Raw genomic sequence first — 19,687 nt, 5'->3', positions numbered from 1 at the left:
ACACCAGGGGCCTCATTTATTACTATACTCAAACATTACTACAGATCCACAGGCCTCTGCCCCTCACAACCTCCTCACACCAGGGGCCTCATTTATAACTATTGCGTAAATCTAACACTAAATATCTGCGTGCACGAAACTGTGCGTATGCATGGTCTAAAGTTTGCGGGAGGATAAGCACATTCTCATGTCAAGTTCAGTTTTTATAAATGCCAACTTTTGCGTGGAAACTGGCGCACGCATGTTTTGCGGCATTATTTGTGTGTACACAACGTTTACAAATGAGGCCCCTGGGATGCCCCTCATCTCAAGGACCAGGGATGCCCCTCCCATCCACCTCATGGAGGTTATAGAAACAGAATCCATCAATGCAATGCGTGACATTACTACAGTGATAACCCTGTTAACAGTAAAAGCAGACTGACTCACCCCTTGTGGACGTACACTACCGGTCAAACGTTTGGACACACCTACTCATTCAAGGGTTTTTCTTTATTTTTTACTATTTTCTACATTGTAGAATAATAGTGAAGATATCAAAACTATGAAATAACACATATGGAATCATGTAGTAACCAAAAAAGTGTTAAATCAAAATATATTTTATATTTGAGATTCTTCAAATAGCCACCCTTTGCCTTGATGACAGCTTTGCACACTCTTGGCATTCTCTCAACCAGCTTCATGAGGTAGTCACCTGGAATGCATTTCAATTAACAGGTGTGCCTTCTTAAAAGTTAATTTGTGGATTGTTTTTCATTCTTAATGCGTTTGATCCAATCAGTTGTGTTGTGACAAGGTAGGGGTGGTATACAGAAGATAGCCCTATTTGGTAAAAGACCAAGTCCGTATTATGGCAAGAACAGCTCAAATAAGCAAAGAGATACGACAGTCCATCATTACTTTAAGACATGAAGGTCAGTCAATACGGAACATTTCAAAAACGTTGAAAGTTTCTTCAAGTGCAGTCGCAAAAACCATCAAGAGCTATGATGAAACTGGCTCTCATGAGGACTGCCACAGGAATGGAAGACCCAGAGGTACCTCTGCTGCAGAGGATAAGTTCATTAGAGTTAACTGCACCTCAGATTGCAGCCCAAATAAATGCTTCACAGAGTTCAAGGGAGGTCAGGGGATTGTGGAGGCCAGGTCATCTGATGCAGCACTCCATCACTCTCCTTCTTGGTCAAATAGCCCATACACAGCCTGGAGGTGTGTTGGGTCATTATCCTGTTGAAAAACAAATGATAGCGGGACTAAGCCCAAACCAGATGAGATGGCGTATCGCTGAAGAATGCTGTGGTAGCCATGCTGGTTAAGTGGGCCTTGAATTCTAAATAAATCACAGACAGTGTTACCAGCAAAGCACCCCCACACCATAACACCTCCTCCTCCATGCTTCATGGTGGGAACCACACATGCGGAGATCATCCGTTCACCTACTCTGCGTCTCACAAAGACACATTGGAACCAAAACTCAAATTTGGACTCATCAGACCAAAGGACAGATTTCCACCGGTCTAATGTCCATTGCTTGTCTTATTGGTGTCCTTTAGTAGTGGTTTCTTTGTAGCAATTCGACCATGAAGGCCTGATTCACACAGTCTCCTCTGAACAGTTGATGTTGAGATGTGTCTGTGACTTGAACTCCGTAAAGCATTTATTTGGGCTGCAATTTCTGTGGCTGGTAACTCTAATGAACTTATCCTCTGCAGCAGAGGTAACTCTGGGTCTTCCTTTCCTATGGCAGTCCTCATGAGAGCCAGTTTCATCATAGCTCTTGATGGTTTTTGCGACTGCACTTGAAGAAACGTTCAAAGTTCTTGTCATTTTCCGTATTGACTGACCTTCATGTCTTAAAGTAATGATGGACTGTCGTTTCTCTTTGCTTATTTGAGCTGTTCTTGCCATAATATGGACTTGGTCTTTTACCAAATAGGGCTATCTTCTGTATACCCCCCTACCTTGTCACAACACAACTGATTGGCTCAAATGCATTAAGGAAAGAAATTCCACAAATTAACTTTCAACAAGGCACACCTGTTAATTGAAATGCATTCCAGGTGACTACCTCATGAAGCTGGTTGAGAGAATTGCCAAAGTGTGGAAAGCTGTCATCAAGGCAAAGGGTGGCTACTTTGAAGAATCTCAAATATAAAATATATTTTGATTTGTTGAACACTTTTTTGGTTACTACATGATTCCATATGTGTTATTTCATAGTTTTGATGTCTTCACTATTATTCTACAATGTAGAAAATAGTAAAAATAAAGAAAAACCCTGGAATGAGGAGGTGTCCAAACTTTTGACTGGTACTGTATGTTGTAGCGTTGTCAGACTAACTCACCCCTTGTGGACGTATGTTGTAGCGTTGTCAGACTAACTCACCCCTTGTGGACGTATGTTGTAGCGTTGTCTGGCTAACTCACCCCTTGTGGACGTATGTTGTGGCGTTGTCTGGCTAACTCACCCCTTGTGGACGTATGTTGTAGCGTTGTCAGACTAACTCACCCCTTGTGGACGTATGTTGTAGCGTTGTCAGACTAACTCACCCCTTGTGGACGTATGTTGTAGCGTTGTCAGGCTAACTCACCCCTTGTGGACGTATGTTGTAGCGTTGTCTGGCTAACTCACCCCTTGTGGACGTATGTTGTAGCGTTGTCTGGCTAACTCACCCCTTGTGGACGTATGTTGTAGCGTTGTCAGACTAACTCACCCCTTGTGGACGTATGTTGTAGCGTTGTCAGGCTAACTCACCCCTTGTGGACGTATGTTGTAGCGTTGTCTGGCTAACTCACCCCTTGTGGACGTATGTTGTAGCGTTGTCTGGCTAACTCACCCCTTGTGGACGTATGTTGTAGCGTTGTCAGACTAACTCACCCCTTGTGGACGTATGTTGTAGCGTTGTCAGACTAACTCACCCCTTGTGGACGTATGTTGTAGCGTTGTGAGACTAACTCACCCCTTGTGGACGTATGTTGTAGCGTTGTCTGGCTCCAGGTCAATGCACTTGTTGTACATCTGATCTGCCTTGCCAAACTGCTGCTGGTCAGTCAACGCCTGAATAACAGACACACAGGAGAAATGTTTCAGGGTGATTCACATACTCAAGTACATTTTAGGACAAATTTAATGAAATGAATAAAATTGAGCGAGAGATTTTAAGTTCTGTTAAACAATAAGTTTTTCAAGCAGCCATAATCTACTGCAGGTAAGATGTGATTTATTATTAGAACCTGGGTGGGTCCAGCCCTGAATGCTGATAGGCTGAAAGCCATGGTATATCAGACGGTATACCACGGGTATGACAAAACATTTACTCCTCTAAATCCATTGGTAACCAGTTTATAATAGCAATAAGGGGGTGTGGTATATGGCCAATATACCACGGCTAAGGGCTGTTTCCAGGCCTTGTGTCGTGACTAAGAACAGCCCTTAGTGGTATATTGGCTAGGAGAGACGGTGTTAATGACAGGAGAGACGGTGTTAATGACAGGAGAGACGGTGTTAATGACAGGAGAGACGGTGTTAATGACAGGAGAGACGGTGTTAATGAGACGGTGTTAATGAGACGGTGTTAATGAGACAGTGTTAATGACAGGAGAGACGGTGTTAATGACAGGAGAGACGGTGTTAATGACAGGAGAGACGGTGTTAATGACAGGAGAGGCGGTGTTAATGACAGGAGAGGCGGTGTTAATGACAGGAGAGGCGGTGTTAATGACAGGAGAGGCGGTGTTAATGACAGGAGAGGCGGTGTTAATGACAGGAGAGGCGGTGTTAATGACAGGAGAGACGGTGTTAATGACAGGAGAGACGGTGTTAATGACAGGAGAGACGGTGTTAATGACAGGAGAGACGGTGTTAATGACAGTGTACCTGACAGGTGAGACAGTGTTAATGACAGGTGAGACAGTGTTAATGACAGGTGAGACGGTGTTAATGACAGGTGAGACGGTGTTAATGACAGTGTACCTGACAGGTGAGACAGTGTTAATGACAGGTGAGACGGTGTTAATGACAGTGTACCTGACAGGTGAGACAGTGTTAATGACAGGTGAGACAGTGTTAATGACAGTGTACCTGACAGGTGAGACAGTGTTAATGACAGGTGAGACAGTGTTAATGACAGGTGAGACGGTGTTAATGACAGTGTACCTGACAGGTGAGACAGTGTTAATGACAGGTGAGACAGTGTTAATGACAGGTGAGACGGTGTTAATGACAGGTGAGACGGTGTTAATGACAGGTGAGACGGTGTTAATGACAGTGTACCTGACAGGTGAGACAGTGTTAATGACAGGTGAGACAGTGTTAATGACAGGTGAGACAGTGTTAATGACAGTGTACCTGACAGGTGAGACAGTGTTAATGACAGACAGTGCACCTGTACATACAGAGCGTATTCCTACCTGTGCATAAAGAGCGTATCCCTCGGCACACTTGGGGAACCTCCTGACGATGTCCTCAAAGCCGTCCATGGCCGTCTGCACCTGGGACTGGCTGTTCCCAGTGTATGCTTGTCTGTACTGGGGGGGAGGCACACAGACTAGCTGGTTAACCTCTATCATCAACACACATTTAGAATGGTTCATACTGCACCAACCTTAGAGAGCTATGCTCCATAATGACTTATCATAATGCTTCAGCAAATACACATTATCCCAGGGGCGTTGGAAGACACAATGTAAGTAACCTAATTTATGTCCCTCTTACTGCCCTGAATGCCTCTGCTGATCCTACAGCTATTGTATGCAGTAATCATGTGCCTATGAACCAGAGTAATACTGTTAGCACTGAGGTGGTGTGCCCTAGCAGGAAGTCCACTGGGTGCAGCTCACCCTGCACTAATAAAAATAACCTGAGTATGTCTACCTCTGCTAAGCTTCCCAGTAAAGCAAGAAAAATAATCAAGCATCCCAGGAAAGTGTTAGAAATAGCCCACGTTAACATATGTATCTTAAGAAACAAGGTTCATATTCTGACAATTTCTGAAACTCACTTAGATAATACCTTTGATGATACAGTGGGTAGCAATACAAAGTTATAACATTTACAGAAAATACAGAAATGCCAACGGGGCGGTGTTGCGGTTTATATTCAGAACCACATTCCTGTAAAGCTTAGAGAGGATCTCAAGTTAAATACTGTTGAGGTAATATGGCTACAGGTTCATCTGCCTCACCTAAAGCCCATTCTGGTGGGAAGCTGCTATAGACCACCAAGTGCTAACAGTCAGTATCTGGATAACATGGGTGAAATGCTTGATAATATATGTGATATCAATAGAGAGGTATACTTTCTGGGTGATATAAATATTTACTGGCTTTCATCAAGCTGCCCACTCACGAGAAAGCTACAAACTGTAACTAGGCCTGCAACCTGGTTCAGGTTATCAATCAACCTACCAGGGTGGTTACAAACAGTACAGGAATGAAATCATCAACATGTATTGATCATAACTTTACTAATGCTGCAGAGATTAGTTTGAAAGCAGTATCCAAATCCATTGGATGTAGTGATCACAGTATAGTAGCCATATCTAGGAAAACCAAAGTTCCAAAGGCTGGGCCTAATATAGTGTATAAGAGGTCATACAATACGTTTTGTAGTGATTCATATGTTGATGATGTGAAGATATTTATTGGTCTGTGGTGTGTAATGACGAGCAACAAGACGCTGCACTTGACACTTTTATGAAATTGCTTATTTTATTGGTCACATACATGTGTTTAGCAGATGTTATTGCAGGTGTAGCGAAATGCTTGTGCTTCTAGCTCCGACAGTGCAGTAATATCTAACAATTTCACAACACATACCCAATACACATCTAAGTAAGGAATGGAATTAAGAATATCTACACTACCGGTGAAGAGTTTAAGAACACATACTCAGTTTTTCTTAATTTTTTACTATTTTCTACATTGTAGAATAATAGTGAAGACATGAAAACTATGAAATAAAACATATGGAATCATGTAGTAACCAAAAAAGTGTTAAACAAATCTAAATATATTTTATATTTGAGATCCTTCAAATAGCCACAGTTTGCCTTGTTGACAGCTTTGCACTCTCTTAGTTTTTCAGTCTCTAGGTCGCAGCTTTGATGCACCTGTACTGACCTCGCCTTCTGGATGATAGCGGGGTGAACAGGCAGTGGCTCGGGTGATTGCTGTCCTTGATGATCTTTTTGGCCTTCCTGTGACATCGGGTGCTGTATGTGTCCTGGAGGGCGGGTAGTTTTCCCCCGGTAATGCGTTGGGCAGACCGCACCACCCTCTGGAGAGCCCTGCGGCTGCGGGCGGTGCAGTTGCCGTACCAGGCGGTGATACAGCCCGACAGGATGCTCTCAATTGTGCATCTGTAAAAGTTGAGGGTTTTAGGTGCCAAGCCGAATTTCTTCAGCCTCCTGAAGTTGAAGAAGCTCAGTTGCGCCTTCTTCACCACACTGTCTGCGTGGCTGAACCATTTCAGTTAGTCAGTGATGTGTACGCCAAGGAACTTGAAGCTTTCCACCTTCTCCACTGCGGTCCCGTCGATGTGGATAGGGGGGTGCACCCTCTGCTGTTTCCTGAAGTCCACGATCATCTCCTTTGTTTTGTTGACGTTAAGTGAGAGGTTATTTTCCTGGCACCACACTCCCAGAGCCCTCACCTCCTTCCTGTAGGCTGTCTCATTGTTGTTGGTAATCAAGCCTACTGTTGTGTCGTCTGCAAACTTGATGATTGAGTTGGAGGCGTGCTTGGCCACGTAGTCATGGGTGAACAGGGAGTACAGGAGGGGGCTGAGCACGCACCCCTGTGGGGCCCCAGTGTTGAGGATCAGCAAAGTGGAGATGTTGTTTCCTCCCTTCACCACCTGGGGGCGGCCCGTCAGGAAGTCCAGGACCTAGTTGCACAGGGTGGGGTTCAGACCCAGGGCCTCAAGCTTAATGATGAGCTTGGAGGGTACTATGGTGTTGAATGCTGAGCTATAGTCAATGAACAGCATTCTTACATAGGTATTCCTCTTGTCCAGATGGGATAGGGCAGTGTGCAGTGTGATGGCGATTGCGTCGTCTGTGGATCTATTGGGGCGGTAAGCAAATTGAAGTGGGTCTAGGGTGACAGGTAAGGTAGAGGTGATATGATCCTTGACTAGTCTCTCAAAGCACTTCATGATGACAGAGGTGAGTGCTATGGGGCGATAGTCATTTAGTTCAGTTACCTTTGCTTTCTTGGGTACAGGAACAATGGTGGACATCTTGAAGCAAGTGGGGACAGCAGACTGGGATAGGGAGAGATTGAATATGTCCATGAACACTCCAGCCAGCTGGTCTGCGCATGCTCTGAGGACGCGGCTAGGGATGCCGTCTGGGCCGGCAGCCTTGCAAGGTTTAACACGCTTAAATGTCTTAATCACGTCGGCCATGGAGAAGGAGAGGCCACAGTCCTTGGTAGTGGGCCTCGTCAGTGGCACTGTGTTATCCTCAAAGCGGGCGAAGAAGGTGTTTAGCTTGTCCGGAAGCAAGACGTCGGTGTCGGCAACGTGGCTGGTTTTCCTTTTGTAATCCGTGATTGTCTGTAGACCCTGCCACATACGTCTCGTGACTGAGCCGTTGAATTGCGACTCTATACTGACGTTTTGCCTGTTTGATTTCCTTGCGGAGTGAATAGCTACACTGTATTCTGCCATATTCCCAGTCACCTTGCCCCGTGTAGCTCAGTTGGTAGAGCATGGCGCTTGCAACGCCAGGGTTGTGGGTTCGATTCCCACGGGGGGCCAGTATGAAAAATGTATGCACTCACTAACTGTAAATCGCTCTGGATTATTTTAATTTTTGTTTACATTTATTTAACTAGGCAAGTCAGTTAAGAACAAATTCTTAGTTACAATGACGGCCTACACCGGCCAAACCCGGACGACGCTAGGCCAATTGTGCGCCGCCCTATGGGACTCCCAATCACGGCCGGTTGTGATACAGCCTGGAATCGAACCAGGTGGTCTGTAGTGACGCCTCAAGCACTGAGATGCAGTGCCTTAGACCGCTGCGCCACTCGGGAGCCCATAAGAGCGTCTGCTAAATGACTAAAATGTAAAAATGTAGCAAACTTAGGCATGACATGTCAGCAACAAACGCTGACACTATACATCCAAGTATATCAGACCAAATTATAAAAGACAAACATTGTAATTTTCAATTCCGTAAAGTAAGTGTGGAAGAAGTGAAACAAATATTATTGTCGATCAACAATGACAAGCCACCGGGGTCTGACAACTTGGATGGAAAATTACTGAGGATAATAGCGGACGATATTGCCACTCCTATTTGCCATATCTTCAGTTTAAGCCTACTAGAATGTGTGTGTCCTCAGGCCTGGAGGGAAGCAAAAGTCATTCCGCTACCTAAGAATAGTAAAGCATCCTTTACTGGCTCAAATAGCCGACCAATCAGCCTGTTACCAACCCTTAGTAAAGTTTTGGAAAAAATGGTGTTTGACCAGATAAAATGCTATTTTACAAAAACTAATTGACAACAGACTTTCAGCACACTTATAGGTAAGGACATTCAACAAGCACAGCACTTACACAAATGACTGATGATTGGCTGAGATAAATTGATGATAAAAAGATTGTGGGGGCGGTTTTGTTAGACTTCAGCACAGCTTTTGACATTATCGATCATAGTCTGCTGCTGGAAAAACATACACTACCGTTCAAAAGGTTAGGGTCATTTAGAAATGTAAAGTGGGAGATTTGTACAGGGTAAAAGGGATCTTGAAGAAGGAAGGCTATCACTTGCCATACACCCTGTGGACGGTGCTTGATTGGAGCAAATTTCCTCCTACAACATGACATTGACCCAAAGCACAGCTCCAAACTATGCAAGATCTATTTAGGGAAGAAGCAGTCAGCTGGTATTCTGTCTATAATGTAGTAGCCAGCACAGTCACCGGATCTCAACCCTACTGAGCTGTTGTGGGAGCAGCTTGACCGTATGGTACGTAAGAAGTTCCCATCAAGCCAATACAACTGGTGGGAGGTGCTTCAGGAAGCATGGGGTGACATCTCTTCAGATTACCTCAACAAATTGACAACTAGAATGCCAAAGGTCTGCAAGGCTGTAATTGCTGCAAATGGAGGATTCTTTGACGAAAGCTAAATTTGAAGGACACAATTATTATTTGTATTAAAAATAATTATTTCTAACCTTGTCAATGGACTACATTTCCTATGCATGTTGCTATATTTCCTATTCAAACTAATTTCATGTATGTTTTCATGGAAAACAAGGACATTTCTAAGTGACCCCAAACTTTTGAACGGTAGTGTATGTGTTATGGCTTTACACCCCCTGCTATATTGTGGATAAAGAGTTACCTGTCTAACAGAACACAGAGGGTGTTCTTTAATGGAAGCCTCTCCAACAAAATCCAGGTAGAATCAGGAATTCCCCAGGGCAGCTGTCTAGGCCCCTTACTTTTTTCAATCTTTACTAACAACATGCCACTGCCTTTGAGTAAAGCCAGTGTGTCTATGTATGCGGATGACTCAACACTATACACGTCAGCTACTACAGCAACTGAAATAACTGCAACACTTAACAAAGAGCTGCAGTTAGTTTCAGAATGGGTGGCAAGGAATAAGTTTGTCCTAAATATTTCAAAAACTAAAAGCATTGTATTTGGGACAAATCATTTACTGAACCCTAAACCTCAACTACATCTTGTAATGAATAATGTGGAAATTGATCAAGTTGAGGAGACTAAACTGCTTGGAGTAACCCTGGATTGTAAACTGTCATGGTCAAAACATATTGATACAACAGTAGCTAGGATGGGGAGAAGTCTGTCTATAATAAAGCGATTCTCTGCATTCTTAACAGCACTATCAACAAGGCAGGTCCTACAGGCCCTAGTTTTGTTGCACCTGGACTAAATCAAATCAAATGTTATGTCACGTGCGCCCTTAACCAACAATGCAGTTTTAAGAAATAATAAAAAATAAAAAATATCAAATAATACGAAATAAAAGTAACAAATAATTAAAGAGCAGCAGTAAAAATAACAGTAGCGAGGCTATATACAGGGGGGTACCGGTACAGAGTCAATGTAAGGGAGCACCGGTTAGTCGAGGTAATTGAGGTAATATGTACATGTAGGTAGAGTTAAAGTGACTATGCATAGATAATAAACAGAGAGTAGCAGCAGCTTAAAAGAGGGGGTGGGGGGGCAGTGCAAATAGTTTGATTAGCTGTTCAGGAGTCTTATGGCTTGGGGGTAGAAGCTGTTTAGAAGCCTCTTGAACCTACACTTGGCGCTCCGGTACCACTTGCCGTGCTGTAGCAGAGAGAACAGTCTATGACTAGGGTGGCTGGAGTCTTTGACAATTTTATAGGGCCTTCCTCTGACACAGCCTGGTATAGAGGTCCTGGATGGCAGGAAGCTTGGCCCCAGTGATGTACTGGGCCGTATGCACTACCCTCTGTAGTGCCTTGCGGTCAGAGGCCGAGCAGTTGCCATACCAGGCGGTGATGCAACCAGTCAGGATGCTCTCGATGGTGCAGCGGTAGAACTTTTTGAGGATCTGAGGACCCATGCCAAATCTTTTCAGTCTCCTTAGGGGGAATAGGTTTTGTCGTGCTCTCTTCACGACTGTCTTGGTGTGTTTGGACCATGATAGTTCGTTGGTGATGTGGACACCAAGGAACTTGAAGCTCTCAACCTGCTCCACTACAGCCCGTCGATGAGAATGGGGGCGTGCTCGGTCCTCTTTTTTCTGTAGTCCACAATCATCTTCTTTGAGCCAGGAGAGATTACTGTTCAGTCGTGTGGTCAGGTGCCACAAAGAGGGACTTGCAATTGGCTCAGAACAGGGCAGCACGGCTGGCCCTTGGATGTACACAGAGAGCTAACATGAAAAATATGCATGTCAATCTCTCCTGGCTCAAAGTGGAGGAGAGATTGACATCATCACTACTTGTATTTGTGAGAGGTATTGACATGTTAGCTGTAGTGGAGGTCGTCGGGTAAGCTTGGCGTCGGGTAAGTTTGGCTTTATACATAGCTTGGGCTTTGTCGAGTAAGGTTTAAACTATGTATTTAGATTGTAGTTAGGTATTGTAGGTAGGTATCGTGGGTTGTTGTAGGTAGTTGTTGTATGTAATTATTGTAGGTTAGTATTGTATTCGGCGGTGCCGGGTGTAGCACGAAGCTAGCTAGCTAGCTAACTCACCACCTGGACTAGCTGGCGAGTAGCTATTAGCAACGGTATAGTTGTTTCACGCCTGAGAGTGCCTGTAATTACGCCAGCTGGCTGCCTACAATAGTTACATACAATAACTGCCTACCATTCAGCTGTTTTCTAACCTCATTGTCTGAACCGTTAACGTTAGGTAGCAAGTGGCTACTGTGCTTGAAAATTAGCAAGCTTGTTGCAACCTGGATAGCTACTTGTAAACAATAGCTGGAACGACCGAGCGAACAGACGCGAACTGGCTGAGTCAATTCAGTGGCTAGCTTTGCACTTGGCTAGCTAACAGTAGCTGCTAGGGGTAAGTCATAACCTACACTTGTGTTTAGTTTTTTACATATTGATAGCCCGAGTCGCTCAAGGAATTCGGGACATGGGTGACTAGTTAACGTTAGTTTGGCTCTCTCTGTGTGTTCGTGCCGTGAAAGGAGGGGTTCTTCTTTGTCTGAAAGCACTGGCTAGCTAGTTTGCTAACTATTCTAGCTAACTAACTGGCTGAATAAGTTGACGACGGACTCGCTCAAGCTGTCGGGACTAACCCACAATGTTAGACACGGACACGAACGATCAGCTTGTGTGTTGATACACTGGTGGTTGTTGTGGCTGAGTATTGGCGCTAAACCCTGCTGCTGGAGACCGGCATGCTAGCTGGCTGTGGCGTCTTATGACGAGGTGCCCGGACGTTTTTCACGGAATAATACTGCACCTAGTTAGCTAGCTGAATAAACTAGGTTAGTCTATTCCTAGAAAACATTGAACCGCTGTAGTTTACAACAATTATAGTTTCTGAGGTGGAAGTTGGGAGAGTTATATTTGGGAGTTGTGGTGAGGGAGGCCCCGCTCTCTCCTTTCCCAGATGTTTAGTTCATTTTATTCCGATCTCCTCTGCATTATTGTAGCCATCTGCTGCAGCCTGTCAACTATGCCTCTGCCTATCCCTGTTCTCTCCTCTCCACACAGGCTACACAAACGCCTCACACCGCGTGGCTGCTGCCTCTCTAACCTGGTGGTCCCTGCACGCACGACCCACGTGGAGTTCCAGGTCTCAGGCAGCCTCTGGAACTGCCGTTCTGCTGCCAACAAGGCAGACTTCATCCCAGCCTATGCTACCCTCCAGTCCCTCGACTTCTTGGCGCTGACGGAAACATGGATTACCACTGAAAACACTGCTACTCCTACTGCTCTCTCCTCGTCTGACCATGTGTTCTCGCATACCCCAAGAGCATCTGGTCAGCGGGGTGGTGGCACAGGAATCCTCATCTCTCCCAAGTGGACATTCTCAATTTTTCCCCTAACCCATCTGTCTATCTCCTCGTTTGAATTCCATGCTGTCACAGTCACTAGCCCATTTAAGCTTAATATCCTTGTCATCTATCGCCCTCCAGGTTCCCTTGGAGAGTTCATCAATGAGCTTGATGCCTTGATAAGTTCCTTTCCTGAGGATGGCTCACCCCTCACAGTTCTGGGGGATTTCAACCTCCCTACGTCTACATTTGACTCATTTCTCTCTGCCTCCTTCTTTCCACTCCTCTCCTCTTTTGACCTCACCCTCTCACCGTCCCCCCCTACTCACAAGGCAGGCAATTCGCTTGACCTCATCTTTACTAGATGCTGTTCTACTAATCTCACTGCAACTCCCCTCCAAGTCTCCGACCACTACTTTGTATCCTTTTCTCTCTCCCTCTCCTCCAACACTACTCACTCTGCCCCTACACAGATGGTAATGCGCCGTCGCAAACTTCGCTCTCTCTCTCCCCCGCTACTCTCTCCTCTTCCATCCTATCATCTCTTCCCTCTGCTCAATCCTTCTCCCTCCAATCTCCTGATTCTGCCTCCTCAACCCTCCTCTCCTCCCTTTCTGCATCCTTTGACTCTCTATGTCCCCTATCCTCCCGGCCGGCTCGGTCCTCCCCTCCAGCTCCGTGGCTTGATGACTCATTGCGAGCTCACAGAACAGAGCTCCGGGCAGCTGAGCGGAAATTGAAGAAAACTAGACTCCCTGCAGACCTGGCATCTTTTCACTCCCTCCTCTCTACATTTTCTTCATCTGTTTCTGCTGCTAAGGCCACTTTCTACCACTCTAAATTCCAAGCATCCGCCTCTAACCCTAGGAAGCTCTTTGCCACATTCTCCTCCCTGCAGAATCCCCTCCCCCCCCCCCCCCCTCTCTGTGGATGACTTCGTCAACCATTTTGAAAAGAAGGTTGACGACATCCGATCCTCGTTTGTTAAGTCAAATGACACTGCTGGTCCTGCTCACACTGCCCTACCCTATGCTTTGACTTCTTTCTCCCCTCTCTCTCCAGATAAAATCTTGCGACTTGTGACGGCAGGCCGCCCAACAACCTGCCCGCTTGACCCTATCCCCTCCTCTCTTCTCCAGACCATCTCCGGTGACCTTCTCCCTTACCTCACCTCGCTGATCAACTCATCCTTGACCGCTGGCTATGTCCCTTCCGTCTTCAAGAGAGCGAGAGTTGCACCCCTTCTCAAAAAACCAACACTCGATCCCTCCGATGTCAACAACTACAGACCAGTATCCCTTCTTTCTTTTCTCTCCAAAACTATTGAGCGTGCCGTCTTTAGCCAACTCTCTTGCTATCTCTCTCAGAATGACCTTCTTGATCCAAACCAGTCAGGTTTCAAGACTGGTCATTCAACTGAGACTGCTCTTCTCTGTGTCACAGAGGCTCTCCACACTGCTAAAGCTAACTCTCTCTCCTCTGCTCTTGTCCTTCTAGACCTGTCTGCTGCCTTTGATACTGTGAACCATCAGATCCTCCTCTCCACCCTCTCCGAGCTGGGCATCTCCGGCGCGGCTCACTCTTGGATTGCGTCCTACCTGACCGGTCGCTCCTACCAAGTGGCGTGGCGAGAAGCTGTCTCCGCACCACGTGCTCTCACCACTGGTGTCCCCCAGGGCTCAGTTCTAGGCCCTCTCCTATTCTCGCTATACACCAAGTCACTTGGCTCTGTCATATCCTCACATGGCCTCTCCTATCATTGCTACGCAGACGACACACAACTAATCTTCTCCTTTCCCCCTTCTGATAACCAGGTGGCGAATCGCATCTCTGCATGTCTGGCAGACATATCAATGTGGATGACGGATCACCACCTCAAGCTGAACCTCGGCAAGACGGAGCTGCTCTTCCTCCCGGGGAAGGACTGCCCGTTCCATGATCTCGCCATCATGGTTGACAACTCCGTTGTGTCCTCCTCCCAGAGTGCGAAGAGCCTTGGCGTGACCCTGGACAACACCCTGTCGTTCTCCGCTAACATCAAGGCGGTGACCCGATCCTGTAGGTTCATGCTCTACAACATTCGGAGAGTACGACCCTGCCTTACACAGGAAGCGGCACAGGTCCTAATCCAGGCACTTGTCATCTCCCGTCTGGATTACTGCAACTCGCTGTTGGCCGGGCTCCCTGCTTGTGCCATTAAACCCCTACAACTCATCCAGAATGCCGCAGCCCGTCTGGTGTTCAACCTTCCCAAGTTCTCTCACGTCACCCCGCTCCTCCGCACACTCCACTGGCTTCCAGTTGAAGCTCGCATCTGCTACAAGACCATGGTGCTTGCCTACGGAGCTGTGAGGGGAACGGCACCTCCGTACCTTCAGGCTCTGATCAGTCCCTACACCCAAACGAGGGCACTGCGTTCATCCACCTCTGGCCTGCTGGCTCCCCTACCTCTGCGGAAGCATGGTTCCCGCTCAGCCCAGTCAAAACTGTTCGCTGCTCTGGCACCCCAATGGTGGAACAAGCTCCCTCACGACGCCAGGACAGCGGAGTCACTCACCACCTTCCGGAGACATTTGAAACCCCACCTCTTTAAGGAATACCTGGGATAGGATAAAGTAAACCCCAGGAAGAGTAGCTGCTGCCTTAGCAGGAACTAATGGGGATCCATAATAAACCTCAGGAAGAGTAGCTGCTGCTTTGGCAGGAACTAATGGGGATCCATAATAAACCCCAGGAAGAGTAGCTGCTGCCTTGGCAGGAACTAATGGGGATCCATAATAAACCCCAGGAAGAGTAGCTGCTGCCTTGGCAGGAACTAATGGGGATCCATAATAAACCCCAGGAAGAGTAGCTGCTGCCTTGGCAGGAACTAATGGGGATCCATAATAAACCCCAGGAAGAGTAGCTGCTGCCTTGGCAGGAACTAATGGGGATCCATAATAAATACAAATACTGCACCAACCTTAGAGAGCTATGCTCCATACTGCATCAACCTTAGAGAGCAGACTAACTAACTGAAAGATGCATGTTTCTCCCAGTTCATAAACAGCAGATTGGTGAGCTCTGGTCTCACAGCTGTCTGAAGTGTTTTAGACAGTCCATTCACCAGAGCATGTCTGTACTTCAGAACACAAGAGGACACAGCCAGTAGGATGAACCTTTAACATGAACACATCCCAAACCTACACTAAACGCTAGAGGACAGATAAACTGATAAGATTCATTTTTCTAACAGATATCCATTATATTATATTAGTGAGCTCTAACCCTAACATAGTGTATTGTACAGTGGTGTCTCCTGATCCTAACTCACCAGGGCAAAGCATTTCTGAGCCTGTGCCAGAGCAGAGTCAGGTCTGAGCAGGATGCACTCATCAAAGTCTCCCACAGCCTCCTCCACCTGGTCCAGAAGGATCTTCAACTGAAGGGGAAACAGTTCAGTCTGTTAGGGTAAACCAATGATCATGGGAATGACATGTGACTTAATGCATCGGACTGCTTATTTGCCCCAATATACATACATACATATACATCCCAATATTCACCCTATTTCCTATTTAGAGGCCTATGGGCTGAATCACCCTATGGGCGCTGGTCAAAAGTAGAAATAGGGCATAGGGTACCATAAGGGATATTGATAGAGACATCCGTACCTGTCCCCGGTGGTGGTAGACGTCTGCGTTGCGCGTGTCGATCTCAGCGGCCATGTTGAAGTCCTGCGTTGACATCATAGGCTGCTGCTGCTGCATGTACATACTGCCACGCTTGATCAGAGCATTGGCCCTCAGCTACAGGACCACAGACAGGACAGAGACAGGACAGAGACAGGGTTTTAGTCAGAGAGGTGTGTACATACTGCCATTGGCCCCCAGCTAGCAGGACTAAGAGAAAGAAGAGCTACTAGCTATATTAACTACACAGCCACCTGGTCTGGGCGGTACCACAAATCTAATTGTGATTTTACTACCAAATATTGCTATTTCACTTGCGATATACAGTTGAAGTCGGAAGTTTACATACACCTTAGCCAAATACATTTAATCCTAGTAAAAATTCCCTGTCTTAGGTCAGTTAGGATCACCACTTTATTTTAAGAATGTGAAATGTCAGAATAATAGTAGAGAGAATTATTTATTTCAGCTTTTATTTCTTTCATCACATTCCCAGTGGGTCAGAAGTTTACATACACTCAATTAGTATTTGGTAGCATTGCCTTTAAATTGTTTAACTTGGGTCAAATGTTTCAGGTAGCCTTCAACAAGCTTCCCACAATAAGTTGGGTGAATTTTGGCCCATTCCTCCTGACAGAGTTGGTGTAACTGAGTCAGGTTTGTAGGCCTCCTTGCTCGCACACGCTTTTTCAGTTCTGCCCACAAATTTTCTATAGGATTGAGGTCAGGGCTTTGTGATGGCCACTCCAATACCTTGACTTTGTTGTCCTTAAGCCATTTTGCCACAACTTTGGAAGTATGCTTGGGGTCATTGTCCATTTGGAAGACCCATTTGCGACCAAGCTTTAACTTCCTGACTGATGTCTTGAGATGTTGCTTCAATATATCCACATAATTTTCCTTCCTCATGATGCCATCTATTTTGTGAAATGCACCAGTCCCTCCTGCAGCAAAGCACCCCCACAGCATGATGCTGCCACCCCCGTGCTTCACGGTTGGGATGGTGTTCTTCGGCTTGCAAGCTCCCCCTTTTTCCTCCAAACATAACGATGGTCATTATGGCCAAACAGTTCTATTTTTGTTTCATCAGACCAGAGGACATTTCTCCAAAAAGTACGATCTTTGTACCCATGTGCAATTGCAAACCGTAGTCTGGCTTTTTTATGGCGGTTTTGGAGCAGTGGCTTCTTCGTTGCTGAACGGCTTTTCAGGTTATATAAATGTAGGACTCGTTTTACTGTGGATATAGATACTTCTGTACCTGTTTCCTCCAGCATGGTGGTCCCATGGTGTTTATACTTGAGTACTATTATTTGTACAGATGAACGTGGTACAGAGAGGAGGAACTGAGCTGCTAATAGTGATCAGGCCCTAATCTATGGATTTCACATGCCTGGGAATACAGATATGCATCTGTTGGTCACAGATACCTTTAAAAAAAAAAAAGTATGGGCGTGGATCAGATAATCAGTCAGTATCTTGTGCGACCACCATTTGCCTCATGCAGCACAACACATCTCCTTCGCATATAGTTGATCAGGCTGTTGATTGTGGCCTGTGGAATGTTGTCCCACTCCTCTTCAATGGCTCTGCGAAGTTGCTGGATATTGGCGGGAACTGGAACACGCTGTCGTACACGTCAATCCAGAGCATTCCAAACATGATCAATGGGTGACGTCTGGTGAGTATGCAGGCCATGGAAGAACTGGGACATTTTCAGCTTCCAGGAATTGTATACAGATCCTTGTGACATGGGGCCGTGCATTATCATGCTGAAACATGAGGTGATGGCGGCGGATGAATGGCACGACAATGGGCCTCAGGATCTCGTCACGGGATCTCTGTGCATTGAAATTGCCATCGATAAAATGCAATTGTGTTCGTTGTCCGTAGCCTATGCCTGCCCATACCATAACCCCACCGCTACCACGGGGCACTCTGTTCACAACGTTGACATCAGCAAACCACTCTCCCACACGACGCCATACACGCTGTCTGCCATCTGAAAATGTTGTAACCAGGATTAATCTGTGAAGAGCACACTTCTCCAGTGGCCATCGAAGGTGAGCATTTACCTTCTGAAGTCGGTCAAGACCCTGGTGAGGACGACGAGCACGCAGATGAGCTTCCCTGAGACGGTTTCTGACAGTTTGTGCAGAAATTCTTCGGTTGTGCAAACCCACAGCTTCATCAGCTGGCCGGGTGGCTGGTCTCAGGCGATCCCGCAGGTGAAGAAGCAGGATGTAGAGGTCCTGGGCTGGCGTGGTTACACATGGTCCGCGGTTGTGAGGCCGGTTGGACGTACTGCCAAATTCTCTAAAACGATGGAGGTGGCTAATGGTAGAGAAATGAACATTAAATTCTCTAGCAACAGCTCTGGTGGACATTCCTGCAGTCAGCATGCCAATTGTACGCTCCCTCAAAACTTGAGATGTCTGTGGCATTGTGTTGTGTGACAAAACTGCACATTTTAGAGTGGCACATTTATTGTCCCCAGCACAAGGTGTACCTGTGTAATGATCATGCTGTTTAATCAGCTTCTTGATATGCCACACCTGTCAGGTGGATAGATTATCTTGGCAAAGGAGAAATGCTCACTAACAGGGATGTAAACACATTTGTGCACAACATTTCAGAGAAATAAGCTTTTTGTGCGCATGGAACACGTCTGGGATCTTTTAATGTCAGCCGAAGAAACTTGGAACCAACACTTTACATGTTACGTTCAGTGTGCTTGCTGAAGGCAAAGCAACACTTTAGATTTCTTACATACTATTATTAGATTTAGATTTATTCTCCTATATATTTTAAGCTCTAGCGCTTAAACGATTTAAGCTATAAACACAAAACCAACTTTAAAAACGTACAGACGGCCCAAAACACTGATAGACTGGCTAAATAACTTAGTGTTCAGAAAATATTCAGACCCCTTGACTTATTCCACTGTGTTACACCCTGAATTCAAAATGGATTAAAGTGTTTTTTCCCCCCTCACCCATCTACACACAATACCCCATAGTGAAAACACCCCACAGTGAAAACACCCCACAGTGAAAACACCCCACAGTGAAAACACCCCACAGTGAAAACACCCCACAGTGAAAACACCCCATAGTGAAAACACCCCACAGTGAAAACACCCCACAGTGAAAACTCCCCACAGTGAAAACACCCCACAGTGAAAACACCCCACAGTGAAAACACCCCATAGTGAAAACACCCCACAGTGAAAACACCCCATAGTGAAAACACCCCACAGTGAAAACTCCCCATAGTGAAAACACCCCACAGTGAAAACTCCCCATAGTGAAAACACCCCATAGTGAAAACACCCCACAGTGAAAACACCCCACAGTGAAAACACCCCACAGTGAAAACACCCCACAGTGAAAACACCCCATAGTGAAAACACCCCATGGTGAAAACATGTTTTTATACATTTTTGCACATTTATCGAAAATTAAATACAGAAATATCTAATTTACATAAGTATTCACACCCCTGAGTCAACACGTTAGAAGCACCTTTGGCAGCGATTA

At 45.9% G+C, this 19,687-nt stretch overlaps 1 protein-coding gene across 1 annotated transcript in view; it reads right to left on the bottom strand.

The window, feature by feature from the left end:
* Positions 1-19,687, bottom strand: part of LOC311115275 (mitochondrial import receptor subunit TOM70-like) — a 55,996-nt gene that overhangs the window by 8,568 nt on the left and 27,741 nt on the right. Inside the window, exons 7-10 of the mRNA XM_084190472.1 lie at positions 16,131-16,265; positions 15,791-15,898; positions 4,414-4,530; positions 2,964-3,061 (exon numbers count right to left, since the gene is read on the bottom strand). Of these exons, the coding sequence (XP_084046598.1) occupies positions 2,964-3,061; positions 4,414-4,530; positions 15,791-15,898; positions 16,131-16,265 (458 nt within the window). The remainder of the gene's footprint in view (positions 1-2,963; positions 3,062-4,413; positions 4,531-15,790; positions 15,899-16,130; positions 16,266-19,687) is intronic.

This window comes from Coregonus lavaretus, assembly GCF_964263955.1.
Source record: "Coregonus lavaretus genome assembly, contig: HAP1_SCAFFOLD_689, whole genome shotgun sequence".
Lineage (NCBI taxonomy): Eukaryota > Metazoa > Chordata > Actinopteri > Salmoniformes > Salmonidae > Coregonus > Coregonus lavaretus.
The sequence above is the reverse complement of the archived record's forward strand: the minus strand, read 5'-3'. Positions and strand labels throughout refer to the sequence as shown.